Source organism: Pteropus medius, unplaced genomic scaffold (assembly GCF_902729225.1).
Source record: "Pteropus medius unplaced genomic scaffold, Ma_sr-lr_union100, whole genome shotgun sequence".
NCBI classification, from domain to species: domain Eukaryota; kingdom Metazoa; phylum Chordata; class Mammalia; order Chiroptera; family Pteropodidae; genus Pteropus; species Pteropus medius.
Window position 1 is genome coordinate 2,890,497 of NW_024350922.1, and position 14,780 is coordinate 2,905,276.

At 46.7% G+C, this 14,780-nt stretch overlaps 1 protein-coding gene across 1 annotated transcript in view; it reads left to right on the forward strand.

The window, feature by feature from the left end:
• Window positions 1-14,780, forward strand: part of DNAH3 (dynein axonemal heavy chain 3) — a 143,260-nt gene that overhangs the window by 56,153 nt on the left and 72,327 nt on the right. Inside the window, exons 28-35 of the mRNA XM_039840277.1 lie at window positions 3,448-3,649; window positions 5,902-5,994; window positions 7,107-7,217; window positions 8,357-8,471; window positions 10,770-10,968; window positions 12,209-12,317; window positions 12,547-12,660; window positions 13,377-13,553. Coding sequence (XP_039696211.1) covers window positions 3,448-3,649; window positions 5,902-5,994; window positions 7,107-7,217; window positions 8,357-8,471; window positions 10,770-10,968; window positions 12,209-12,317; window positions 12,547-12,660; window positions 13,377-13,553 — 1,120 coding nt within the window. The remainder of the gene's footprint in view (window positions 1-3,447; window positions 3,650-5,901; window positions 5,995-7,106; window positions 7,218-8,356; window positions 8,472-10,769; window positions 10,969-12,208; window positions 12,318-12,546; window positions 12,661-13,376; window positions 13,554-14,780) is intronic.

Genomic DNA, 14,780 nt, shown 5'->3' on the forward strand with positions numbered 1-14,780 from the left:
CTATTTTGTAAATACAAATTTGTACTTATTAATTCTGTCCCCTTTCTTACCCAGCCACCCAACCCCCCTCCCATCTGGCAACCATCAATTTGTTCTCTGTGTCCAAAATCTGTTTCTGTTTTGTTTGTTCATGTATTTTGTTCTTTAGATTCCAAATATAAGTGAGATCATATGGTATTTGTCTTTCTCTACCTGACTTATTTCACTTAGCTTAATATCCTCTAGGTCCATCCGTGTTGTTACAAATGGTAAGATTGCATTTTTTATGGCTGAGTAATATTCCACTATACATATGTGCCACTTCTTTGTCCTGTCATCTATTGATGGGCACTTAGGTTGCTTCTATATCTTGGCTATTGTGAATAGCACTGCGATAAACATGAGTGCATATATCTTTTCAAATTAGTGTTTTGGATTTCTTCGAATAAATACCCAGAAGTGGAATGGCTGGGTCATAAGGTAGTTTTATTTTTAATTTTATGAGGAACCTCCATACTGTTTTCCATAAAAGACTGCACCTATTTGCAATCCCACCAACAGTAATGAGGGTTCCCTTTTCCCCATGTCCTCACCAACACTTGTTGTTTGTTGATTTATCGATGACAGCCATTCTGACAGGTGCGAGGTGATATCTCATTGTGGTTTTAATTTGCATTTTCTGGTGATTAGTGACTTTGAGCATCTTTTCAAATGTCTATTGGCCATCTGTATGTCCTCCTGGAGAAATGTCTGTTCAGGTCCTCTGCCCATATTTTATTGGATTGTTTGATTTTTTAGTGTTGAGTTGTATGAATTCTTTATAAATTTTGGTTATTAACCCCTTATCGGATGCATCATTGGCAAATATCTTCTCCTATTCAGTAGGTTGTCTTTTTGTCTCATTGATGATTCCCATTGCTGGGCAAAACCTTTTTAGTTTAATGTAGTCCTGTTTGTTTATTTTTTCTTTCATTTTCCTTGCCCCAGGAGACATATCAGAAAAAAATATTACTAAGAGCAAAGTCATAGAGTTTACTGCCTATATTTTCTTCTAGAAACGTTATGATTTTGGATCTTGCATTCAAGTCTTTAATTCATTTTGAGTTTATTCTTGTATATGATGTAAAATGGTGGTCTAGTTTTATTTTTTGCGTGTATCTATCTGTCGTCTAGTTTAACCAACACCATTTGTTGAATAGACTGTCTTTACCCCATTGTATATTCTTGTCTTCTTTGACATAGATTAATTGACCACATAGGTGTGGGTTTATTTCTGGGCTCTCTATTCTGTTTCATTGATCTATGTGTCTTTTTATGGCAGTACCATGCTGTTTTGTTTACTATAGCTTCGTAGTATGGTTTGACATCAGGTAGTGTGATACCTCCAGTTTTATTCTTCTTTCTCAGTATCACCGTGGATAATTAGGGTCTTGTGTGGTTCCATATAAATTTTAGGATTATTTGTTTTAGTTCTGTGAAAAATGCCATTGATATTTTGATAGGGTTTGCATTAAATTATAGATTGCTCTGAGTAGTATGGACATTTTAACAATGTTCACTCATCCTGTTCATGAGCAGAGTATATGCTTCCATTTATTTGTACCTTCTTCAGTGTCTTTTAATTTTCTAAGTATGGGCCTTTTATCTCCTTGGTTAAATTTATTATTTGGTATTTTTTTGATGCAATTGTAATTGGGATTGTTTTCTTAATTTCTTTTTTCTGATAGTTCATCATTGGTGTATAAAAATGCAACTGATTTCTGAGTATTAATTTTATAGCCTTCTACTTTACTGAATTCATTTATCAGTTCTAATATTTTTTGGTGGAATCTTCAGAGTTGTCTCTATATAGTATTTTGTCCTCTGCAAATAGTGACAATTTTACTTCTTTATTTCTCATTGGATGCATTTTAGTTATTTTTCTTATCTGATATCTGTGGCTTCTTTAAGCTTTTATATGGAATAAAATTAAGTACTTCGAGCAAACACTTTCAAAATGTTATTGATGGTCACATATTTTAAATTAATTTTCTCTTGAAACTACAGAGTACTAAATAATGATTTTAACTTTAAGTTATACAGATACATTAAGTATTACTCTTACGACTATTGAGCATTATTCATTATCACATGCAATGAATTCAAAGTGATCACCTGTTTGAATTTCACTTGAGAATGTGAGAAATTGACATCCTCATTAGATATTGGATAGTTAGTCACCCGACTAATACTTATTGAGCTCTTCCTACATGCTCAACATTGCAGCTACAGTGTATTAGTTTGCTTTGCTGTGTAACAAACCACCCCCAAACTTAAAAGTGTGAAATAGCAATTATTTATTTATCTCACAATTCTATGGGTTGGCAAATTGGGCTGGGGTCAGCTGGGTGGTACTTCTGGTCTACTCATGGGACCACAGTCAGCTAGCAGTCTGTGGCCTCAGTCACTTGTATGGTGGTGGGCTTCCTGGTGGCTGGGGCAGCAGGGGTAGTTGGGCCACACGTTTTTCATCCTGCTGAAGGCTAGTTGGGTTTATTCATGTGGTGGTGGTGGCAGTGTTCTCAAGATGAGCAAGAGTGAAAGCTTCAAGGCCTGTTGATGTCTGGGTTTTGAACTTGCATGAACTCATATTTGAAACAATCTGTTGGCCAAAGTAGGACAGGAGCCAGCCCAGTTTCAAGAGATGTGAAAATAGACTCTACCCCTTAATGGGATTAGTGGCAAACATGGTGGCCATTTTTGTAATCCACCATATACAGTGAAGGCCACGATCCTATGGTCCCTCCTTATGGAACTTCCATTCTAGTTGTCACAGTAGAGGTTTGGCCCTTGAGCAACTTCCGAAGGTTTATTGACGCTGCCTTGGGGGCCTGAGCAAGAGAATGAAGCTATCTTATTATTTCTAATTTAAAACAAGGTGAAGGCCTCTGCATGTAAATAGGTTCCTTGTTAACCTGCATCTGTAACATTTTCTGTCACACAAGGAGATAAGGAAAGACAAGGAAGAGCTCTCTCTCTCTCCTTCTCCTGCCCATTGGGTCTCCGCGCTGACTGCACATTAGCACAAATCCCTGCCCGACCCCAGATCAATTATATGCGAACCTCTGGGCAATAGAACCTTGGCACTGGATTTTCAAAACTAAGTCTAGTGGGTGTTTCTATGGTGCAGCCAAGGTCAAGGGCCACTGCTCTGTCCATTCTCTTTCTAAAGGAAGCACCGCCCTTCCCCCCACCACGTGACATGCAGATGTACCAGCTTTGCCTCTTCCTCTGCTCCCAGAGTCACAACCATCCCCGCCCTTCCCGCCCCCCGATGAAAAATGGTGAAGGGGGAGGGCCTTAGAGAAGACCCTGGAACACAGCTGCTCTTCTCTGGGGTGTTGTCTCCCCGTCAGGGAGTGCCACCTTGTTGGCAAAAGCAGACCTCCGATGAGAGTCCCCTTGCCGTCTTCCTTGGCTCTGAAACAGGTTCTTCTTCCTGTCAAACGACGAGCTGCTGGAGATCCTGTCGGAGACGAAGGACCCGCTCCGTGTGCAGCCACACCTGAAGAAGTGCTTCGAAGGGATTGCCCGGCTGGAGTTTACAGACAACCTGGAGATCGTGGGCATGATCAGCTCGGAGAAAGAGACCGTTCCATTCAAACAGAAGATCTACCCGGCTCAAGCCAAAGTAACAGCTCTTACCCATTTCTCTCCGTAACAGAGCGCTGCAGAGAGAGGCAGAGAGCATGTCGGTTAAGCATTCAGACTCTGGTTCCTGATCGCCCGGGTGTGGCACACATGGGCTCCACAACTTAATGACCGGGTGACTTTGGGAAGTCACTCAGTCTTTCGGAGCCTCAGTTTGCCCATCTCTAAGGCCGAGATTATTCCGCAGTCTGCGTGACACACTAAATTGGTGGGGAGGGGGTTGATGCAGAGGCAGTGGCAGGTTTTGTACCCAAACAGCTGAGGCTGTGCAGGTTCCCGTGAGCAGAGCCCAGGTGAAAGCCATCGGGCAGACAGACGGCTGGCTGGGGCAGGGGCTTTCAAGTGTCAAAACATGGGAGTGATGCCGTTCATCTCAGATCTTCGTACATGTGTCCTCGTGATGCAGGACAGGGCAGTCGGGGGAACTCAAACCCCGCTCCGAGAAAGAAGAAGGTTCTTGGCAAGAGCATAAGAAAGAATTCCAACACATGCCAAAGTTAGAGTCAGAAGAAGAGTTTTTAGAGAAGGGGTCACGCCCCACAGACAGTGTGGGCTGCTGTCAGAGACGGAGAGAGAGACTCAGAGGGACAGAGAAAATAGAGATGAGCGCAGTGAGAGAGACAGAGTACAGACACTGAGAGGGACCCAAAGGTACAGGGAATTCGGTTTATATACATCTATTGTTATTTAGTTCCTGTGAGTTACAGTTTAAAGACTTTGTTTACCCATTTCCTTTGATACGGACCCACAGCGAGGAAGGGGAAAGGGAGGGTATGTCCCCTAAAAAGGTAAGAATATATAGCGTGAAAGGCCTGCATGCAGTTCCCAGCCTCTGATCCGTAGGTTCCCGTGGTTTTAGCCATAGGAAGTGAACAATTTTATTGGTGTAGGTGCCACTTGAAGACTCTGATTTTCCTTTTTCCCTTCACGTGAAAGAAATGCGTCCTTAGCAATCCCAGCAGAGATCGTCCTTCGTTCTGCAGGCGTCCTGTGGCCTGGCTGCAGGGCCGATCAGCACATCGTAGTCTCTGAATGTAGCTGGGTTTAACATTTTAGTTCACTTGCTTCCTCCCTACATTACTTATATAATGAGTAAAATGTAAATTACTTTCACTTCTTGTGGACCTGACAGCACCTTCATGGAAATAGACAAGCTCTCTTGGCCTCGTCTGGCTGACTATTTTTGCCACCTACGCATACAAGTTGGCGTCCGGTCACCCAGCCACCCATCAGCTAGCTCGTGGGCACCTGGAGTGAACAGTTACCTGGATAATCTGGATTACCTGTGGAGCTTTAAAGAAATCCGGATGCCCAGGTGGCATTCTGTACCGATTAAGTCTGGGAGAGGGAGCTGGCCTTACGTTTGTCACAGGTCTCCAGATTATTCTCATGCACAACAAAGTCTGGGACCCACTGGAATCGTGAAAGAATTAGACCTATTCATTAGAAGTGAGCAGTTTATTTTATTAACTGAAATATTAATGGGTCATTTACCTTCCGAGAACTCGTCTGTTTCGGAAGATGACATGAAAGAAAAGCATGTTAAAAATCTTCTATCGCCCCCTTTACCAGACATATATTTCCTTGAATACAGTAAATAAATACGAAAGAAATCATTAAAGAATATTGGCTCGAAGGGGTGTGTTGGGGAGGAGGAAACTTTCCTCGACCCTTGACATTCTTTTGGCTGATCTAATAATCAAATAAACATGACATGGATAAACAAGAGAAAATAACCAAGTTTAATTACATACATATGTAAAGGAACCCCACATGTGTGAGAGAGTCAGAGACCCCCCCACACACATGAGAGGTTCAGGGACAAAGCGAAATTGAGGTACATAAGCCAAGGGTGAGGCCAGGAGCCTTGGGGCTTCAGAAGATCATTGCAGGAAGAACACATGCTCAGTAATTATTAGTTTGCCCTGCCATACAGACAGATAAAAAGGCATTTCTGGTGATTTTTATCGTGGCCCAGGCTCCTAATTTAAATTCTTCTGGAGAGTTAAGGTAGGGGGAAGAAATTTCTTTTGAGCCTTTAGGGTTTTGGTTGCCTTGAGCTCAAAATAATCTGCATCTGCTGAGGCAGTTTGGGGTGGCTTGTTCTGTACCCTGACAGGTGCAAACCTTTGGCCTCCCTCCAGCCCCATCCAGAGAGAAAGCTGGTTCTGCCAATGGTCTCTTCCTCCAGGCTCAGCTAACTTGCTCTCTCTCTGTCTGTGTCGCCCACAGGGCATGGTGGAGAAGTGGCTCCAGCAGGTGGAGCGGGTGATGCTTGCCAGTATGCGTGAGGTGATCAGCCTTGGGATTGAAGCCTATGTCCAGGTAAACAAGAACTGGTGTCCGGGTAAGCAGGAACCGGGGTGCACGTACCAGGGTATTGGTCCAGCAACACAGACTTTGGAGGGGATAAGTGGATCAGTTCTGATCACCCCTCTGTCTTTCACCAAAACCCACCCTGATCCTGCTGGTGTCAGCCGATCCCTCTGTGCCTCTCTCGTCTTCTGTAAATCCTAGGGCAATGTCCATATCTCTGGTGAAACGTTTGCAGTTAGGAGCAGATGACATAAGAAGGGACAGTTAGCCTGAAGCCTCTGGTTACTACTGGCCAGTCCCTTGTGTGAAATGAATGGATGGCAGGAGCCCATTTCCAATTAAGCATTCTCCCTGCCCAGGCTTTCCATGTACACAGTACTCCACCCTGAATGGCACAACTCATTAAACCCACAAAGCCTCAGGGGACACAGGTGGGACAGAGGCCTAAGAGAAAAGAACCTGTGGCAGTCACTCGTAGCCAGGTCCTCGCCAAAAAAGAATATTCATATTAACACTTTCCCACTCGAATATGGGGACGGACCCTGCTGTCCATCTCGGTGATGTCTGCATTGTCAATGAAAGGCCAGTCCTTTGTCTTACAATATATTGTCAATCAAAAATGGAAGGAAAACGGCTACTTGGATGGAATTATTTCATGCAGGAGTCAGCAAACTGCTTCTAGAAAGGGCCGGGTAGTAAATATTCTCAGCCTTGCAGGCCACACACCTTGTTTTTCTTTGCCTTTGTGATGCACAAGGAACCATAGATGATATGTAAACATAGGTGTTATGTAAACATAGGTGTGGCTGTGTTGCAACACACTTTCATTTACAAAAACACAGATAAGGCCAGATTTGGCCCTTGGGCCATAGTTTGCCTAATCTGTAGTTTAAAATAGTTACTCATTGATGGGATTGGGGTGATTTTTTTTTCTCTTTCATAAAATTCAGGGAGAAAGACATAAATCAGTTATCCCAAAGATCTCAAGCCTTCGTAGACTCTGAGGGCGGGGCAGGATTTGGTCTGAGTTCAGGGGGCGAGGTGATGGGGGTTGTTTTTAAGTCAGTTCCGATCCCGCGAGATGGAGTGACCCCACATCGCACCCCACTGCACTCCCCCAGGTCCCTCGTGATCGCTGGGTCTTACAGTGGCCTGGCCAGGTCGTTATCTGCGTCTCCTCCATCTTTTGGACCCAGGAGGTGTCCCAGGCCCTGGTCGAGAAGACCTTACCGGTAAGCGAGCCTGTCTTGAAGCTTGCAGAGGACATCCAAGCTCAGTTAGTGTTTGAATGACATATGATTAGAGTAGCTGTGTTTTCTTACCAAAAAAAAAAAAAAAATCATGGCTTCCAACCCATGGCCTCGCAGAAACCGGGGTTCTCACAGGGACAGCGGGACTAAGCACGTGGGATTAGGGCTGTCCTAGTGTTCTCTAAGCACGAGAACTCTCATCGTCCTTCCCAGACAGAAATTCCAGGCCGCAGGATTCTGAGTTTTGTCAGCCTTTGCGTCCAGGGCTCCATGTGGTGGAATGTCCACCGACTGCTTTTTTTTTTCCTTTTTTAAATTCATTATTTTTTTAAAACTCTTTATTTTGAAATAAAGTCAGACTCACAAATAATGTTGCGAAAACAATACGAAAAAACTTCCCATACATCCTGCCTCCAGATTCCACCAATATTCACATTTTACATAACCACAGTTCGGTTATCCAAACAGGAAATTGACAGTATTGCAAGATACAATATTATCATCTAATCCATAGACCTTTGAATCGGCTAGTCTAGATTTCGCCGGTTATGCCGCTAGTGTTTTCTTTGTCCCACGGTCCAATCTAGAATTACATGTTGACCAGATTTAGTTTTCATATCTCCTGTGTCTCCTTTACTCTGAAAAAAATTTCAGATATTTTTGGTTAATTCTGACTTACTGTATAATTTACATACAATCAAACTCACCCTTTTTAAGTGTCCAGTTCTGAGTTTTGACACATATATACCTTCGTGTAACCCCTAGAATTCCCTCATGCCCTTTATACTCCATCCTGTCCCCCCACCCCCACTCCACCCCCCACCCCGCTCCAAGCCTTTGGCAGCTGCCAATCTATTTTCTGGCCCAGTAGGTTTGTCTTTCCCACAATATCGTGAAAATAAAATCATACCCTGTCTAGCCTTTCCAATGTGGCTTCTTGTAATTTGCATAATGCATTCGAAAGTCGTCTAGAGGTTAATGACTGGGGCTCGGGGAAAGGGGGCTTGAGGGATGATGCTCCTGGCTCGGGCCATGGGGTGGTGGATGGTGCCATTCCCCCAGAAGGGATTACCAGAGGAGAATCCAATTTAACCAGTTGTCCCCTCCTATGCCCCTGCCAGGCTTTTCTGAAAAAGAGCAACGATCAAATTGCACAGATTGTCCAGCTGGTGCGAGGCAAGCTGAGCAGCGGGGCCCGCCTCACCCTCGGGGCCCTCACGGTCATCGATGTCCACGGTGAGCGCAGAGGCCCCCTGGCCCTACTAACTTGTCCAGGAGCAGCGGCCGGGCTGGCCCCTCTCTCCTTTACCCTGGATGGAGGAGTTCAGGGCTCTCCTTCTCATGAGGGAGAGGCTTCTCCGACTGAGAGCGAGGACTAAGGAGAGAAGCCAGCACCTCTAATACCCCTATCTTAGGTCCCCTTCCTGTCCCCCGCTCACATCCAGGATCCCCTCCCGCGGGGCCCTGCCTGAGACGGTTGTGGCCACAGCCATTTCTGAGGTTCGCCACTTGGAGTGATTTTTTTGGTGCTGACCAGAGCTCATATTTTTGAGTATTAGGTGCCAAGCTTTGTGCAAAGTGCTTGACATACATTATCTCATTTTTATATGCATTTCACAGATTAAGAACCCGAGACTTAGACAAGTCTTACTTGCCAAGAGGCATACAGCTAGTGAGTAAGTAGCAGAGGCTGCTCTGTAATGTGAGCCTACATCAGTCTGATTCCAAACCCAAGAGACTGGAAATGGGCCTTGACGCAGGGAGGATGTGGGTGGCAGGTGATGCCCTCCAGCTCTTCCTGGAAAAACAAAGAGGAGGAGGAGAAGGAAGAACTGGGGGCTTTGTGCAAAACACACCACCCTCCACCCTTACTCCATCATCACCAAGGAAACTGGGGCTGGACCAGGCTGGTTGCCTGGGAACAGCGTCTGTCTCGCTCACACGCCCAGCTTTCTGCTGGCATTTCATGGCACCCCATCTTAGTCTCCTTAAGGCTGATGCTTGTTTCAATCCAATTTCGTTGGGGAGACCAGCACAGTCAGGGGGAGGGAAGGGAGATGTGGTCTTCGTCTGGCCACATAGCCATCTGATAAGAGTGTTATGTGCAGGTGCGGTTGATGCTCGGACACCCCAAAGTGCTTGGGTTCGCAGACCGCGCGCGAGCGCGCGCGCACACACACACACACACACACATACACAGAGTATTAGGTCTTGTGGCTTTTACACACACACACACACATACACAGAGTATTAGGTGTATACACAGAGCATAGACATCCCAACTCAGTCCTCTGAGATTTACCTTCGTCCTGGGACTCTCACGAGACCCCTACTCCTGCTACCCTTTAGGGTTCCCTCAAGAACCTGGAGGGAATTAAATGCCTCAGGAAGGACGGAAGAGCTGTTGTTGTCATCTTCTTCAAGGACTCTTATCTACAGGGGTCACGGTTTTACTGGAATAAAAAAGACTTCTCTCACAGCGTCCCTTGCAAAGTCCTGAGGGAGAGGCTTCTCCGTGTCCTGTCCCTGGACCCTAATATCTAGCCGCTGTACTAGTTCTGAGATCTCAGTAGCTCTTGCCCTGGTAATTCCCTAAAAATAATTAATGATTCTCATAAACCTATGTCCACTTTTTAACTTCAGAGTTCCCATCACTGTGAGAAAAATTAAATTAGGTTTCCAATCCTATAAGAGAAGAGAGAAAACCTCGAAATGTATCTCCCAGCTGGTTTCTCAGGTCCCCAAATGGAAAGACAGCATCTAACCAGGGATTCACAGGCCCCTTTCCTTGCTAACCACATTGGGCAGCTGACTATATTCTCCTCGGATATCCTAGAGGCCTGGGACAGAGCCAAAAGGATCGTACTGGGAATAAGGCTGCATTTGGGGTAACTATCCACTGCAAAGCCCTCTGGGTCAGCCCCCAAGAGTTTGGAAATGGTAACCATACCTAATACTTACATAATATTTTTATATGCCAGGTATAGTTCTGTCTGTCTATATCTATCTATCTATCTATCTATCTATCTATCTATCTATCTATCTATCTATGTATAAACCTACACATTTTTACCCGTGATATGTGAATAGATATAGATATTTATATATGTACATGTATGTGTGTATGTACACATATATATTAACTTAATCCTCGTTATAACTCTAGAAGGTAGGCCCTATGTTATCCACATTTTAAAGATTACACAACTGAAGGACAGAGAGGTCGAGTCACTTGCCCAAAGTCACAGAGCCAGTTAATGGCAGAACCAGAATCTGGACGCAGGTGGTCGGATTGCAGAGCATGCACTGTGGTCCGAGCGTAGACAGTGCATCAGGTTCTCTGCCTGGCTCGCGGGAAGAGGCAAAGATTCACGTCCTGCAGGCGAGGGCGGGCAAGGAGGGTAGTTGTGCAGAAAACTGTTTGCAGCGTGAGAGGTGGCCTGGGTGATGTCCCCAAACCCCTCTGAGAAGTCGGTGGAGGTGGGCAGATGCTGACCGCGCTGCATCTGCATCTCTGGGTCTGTGTCCCGACAGCTCGCGACGTGGTGGCCAAGTTATCTGAGGACAGCGTCTGTGACCTGAGCGACTTCCAGTGGATCTCCCAGCTGCGCTACTACTGGGATGCAGGGGACGTGCGGGTGCAGATGGTCACCACACAAATCCTGTACGGCTACGAGTACCTGGGGAACTCGCCCCGGCTGGTGATCACGCCCCTCACCGACCGCTGCTACAGGTAACCTCAGGGGTCCCCCAGACCTGAAGGGTGAATGGAGAACTCCGGAAGGACAACTTTCTGGGGAAGACGGTTGGGGACATCTTGAGTCTGTTCCTGTCGACCTTCTATATGTCAGATTCTCAGGTTTTTTCATTTTGCTTTTGTCACCATGATCCCACGGATGGGCATGGAAGTTAGGTCTTAGGCCAGAAGCGAGAACCAGTGGGAGTCCGAGTGCAAATTAATGTGATCCAACCAACCAGCGGAAAGTTGATGCCTGTCCTTGAAAATGTCTCAGACTTAAGTAGAAAGGTTTCCACTGGCAGAATCAAGACAGTGCCTGGAGATGCCAGGCCAAGAGGCAGCAAAGGGGACCAGGAGACAGACCCAGGCGAGGAGCCTCTGAGCTCTGCCGGCCAGTGCGATGGAGAGATGCTGCCTGTCTGGGCTCTGTACAGAGGGTGCTTTGCCACTTTTTTTGGAATTCATGACATTTGAAATCCAGACTTTGTGAGCTTGTCGATTTCGTGATGTTTAGATTTTCTCTGATTTTGTACATTCCTTACAGTGAAACCTTTTTAAATTGTTAAGGTAATTTATAATTACCTTTGAGTATTTTCTCCTTTCAAAGTCCGCAATCACTTGTTCCTACACTCTTCATTCATTCGTTGATTCTGCTCATTATTCAATGGTCATTACTTGAGCCTTCCTGGGCACCGCGCATGACCTCCAGGAACCCTGATGGGGTAAGGGAGAGAGGCATACTCAGATGATTACAAGATCGTGTGTTAACTTAAGTTACAGGGCCGTGGGACCACCGTTAACTCATTATTCATTTCCAACATTTGTCTTTTCCCGACCATGTGCCAGGCACTATGTTGGTTTGCTGGGGACATGCAACTAAATCAGATGTGAACTCAAGATTTCAAAATCAAGTGAGAGGAATATGTTTTATTTCCCCCATTCCATTAGCATCGGTGGTCTTTAAAATGTGAAGTTTATGAGGATTTTTTATTTGATTCATTTCTGTATGTATGTATTCATTCAAATACTTACGGATACCACTCATGCACTGGGCACCGAGCTGGGCTCTAAGGTTGCAATGCTGAGTGAAACAGAATTTTTTTACAATGGTGATCGTATAATCAAAGAAAAAAAATTGAAACTCTTCTTATGAGCCCAAACAAAATAAACCAAATGCAGTTCCTTTGCTGCGGCTCAGGGCTCAGGCTCCGGGTTCTCATTTTCTTCTCCATAGGACACTGATGGGGGCTTTGAAGCTGAATCTTGGGGGCGCCCCAGAGGGTCCGGCTGGGACAGGCAAGACAGAAACCACCAAAGACCTGGCCAAAGCTTTGGCCAAGCAGGTAGAGAAACGTCGCCCGTCCCCACCCTCCTCCTGTCCGTCTCTGTCCAGGGAAGTTGGCATGAACTTCCAGACGGGTTGGCGGAACAGGCAGAGTGGAGCCCCAGCTCCTCCTGGGGGATGGGAAGCGAGGCGCCTCACTCTTGTTTTGTGGAAGGGGGTGATTCAGAGGTGAGGGAACTCATCCTGAATGGCGCCCTCATTCTCCCCCTGCCCCCCGGCACCCCTAGTGTGTGGTCTTCAACTGCTCAGATGGCCTGGATTACAAAGCCATGGGGAAGTTCTTCAAGGGGCTGGCCCAGGCTGGAGCATGGGCCTGCTTCGACGAGTTCAACAGGATCGAGGTACCTCTGCTACTGGGGTACAGAGGGGTTGGACATGCTGGGGCTGTTTTATGGGCTCTCAGCTCCTCAGCGACAGGGCCTTGTGCCCCCTCTGCAGCCTCTTGCACAGAGTAGGTGCTCGCTGAACTAAACAGAAACAGCCCCGAGCACATAAAATGCTGTTTCACACACACGTGCACGCTCGTCATGTTCATTCTTTCACTGGCTCATTCGAAAACGTATTGAGCAGTTAACTGTCTCACCGGACACTCCGCACGTGTTCATGGTACAGAGGTGAGTCACGAATGGTTCGCCCTCTGGACTCTGACAGTTCAGCAAAAGGAAATCAAAATTAACGAAACAAATGGAACGTGATGGACGTCTACAGTAGTGGCACAGCAGAGGCATCATAGAACAGGGGGTGATGAATTCTATCTGGGTAGGGAATGGAGATCGGGAAATATAAACATGCAATCCGAACCATAAGCACTGTTCCAATGCGAGCTTTATGCGAGGTACTAGAATGAAGATAAAATACTGTGGAAAGTACTTATACCCACACACTCCAATTTTCTTTTTCTTTACCGAAACCCCAATCATGCTCCTCGTTTTGAATGTGGAGGCCTGGTTCTCAGGCCATCGGGCTCTTTCTTTGCTAAGCGAAGGGGACTCTGGCAGAGCGGGGTGGGCGGCTGACAGTGGCCGGCGCTCACCTCAGCCGGCCGTCCTCACCCCAGGTAGAAGTGCTGTCTGTGGTCGCTCAGCAGATTCTCAGCATCCAACAAGCCATCATCCGGAAGCTGAAGGTGTTCCTCTTCGAAGGCACCGAGCTCCTGCTGAACCCGACCTGCGCTGTCTTCATCACCATGAATCCCGGCTACGCCGGCAGAGCTGAGCTGCCGGATAACCTCAAGGTAAATATCGGCGTACACGGACGCTGGGCGGGCTTACGGCATGGAAACCTCTGGAAGTGCTCGAGGGTCTCACGGGGAAGCCAGACAATGGGACCAGGTGACATTTTTCAGCCTTGAGAAGTAATAGTGGCATGTTGATGGCAGCTAGATCATGCTTGGCCCCAGAACGCAAGGTCTCGTGGGAGGGGAGAGAATATATACATAACAACCAACGGCACGTAGGGACCAGTGCATGTGAGGCCCGGGGCTCGCTGCTTCTGCTGTCTAAGGGGCCGGACAGGTAACATAAGTGGGACAGGCTAGCTGGACACAGCGGGGACCCTGGTGACACCCCATCTGGAGGCAGCAGCCCCTACTCAGCCCCAGCCTGCTGCTGCCAAGCGGCGATTATCCCATCATCTCATTTTCAGGATATTTGAATTTTCACATGAAATTTGATTTTTAGATCCTATCTCAATGGAAAAAATAAATAAATAATCACTGTAGGCCAAACAAAATACGTCTACTGATAAGAGAACATCAAAGTTGGTTGCAGGGAACTCTGGTAAACCCAGGCGGGAGCACACGGAGCTCCCTTTATTACTCAGCCACTTAGGCCCAAGCGGCGTCCATACCGAAGCCGGCTGTGCCAACCGGCCAGAGAGATGGCGAGAGAGCATGTTCGTCCCTGGTGCCTACCACTGAGCCGGCCGGAGCCACAGCCTCGGCCCTGCCTCTAGTGGGAGAAGCAAAGTGCTTCTAAAGGAGAAAGAGCCGACCAGGGCACCTGCGAGGGAGGAGGCTCCAGGGGACCCCGGTGTGCTGCTCTCACGGCAGAGAAAAGCCCAAGGTCCAGGGTGGCCATGGCTGCTCCCGTGGGAAGAGCACCTAGCACCCCAGCTGCATGAAGAGCCACCAGACGGAGACTTCCAGGCCTCTTCTCTATGATTTTAGTCCAAGTTATTGCTCCATCTCCTTGAGTGGGAGGAGACGCAAGAGAGACCCAGCCAAAGCCACATTCGCTGGCCTTGGCTCAGTGAATCTTCGCTTAATGTTGCGGATGGGTTTGGTGACTTTAAGTGAAATGATGCATACCAAAAGCCATTTTTCCATAGGCTAATTAACATAAACGAGAGTTACGTTCCCACAGCCTCTCATCAACATTACGATGAAATGACGCTGAGCGAAATGATGTTACTCGAGGCCCTGCCCTATGTGATGCTCCACGGGCTGGCAACGCGTTCCGAC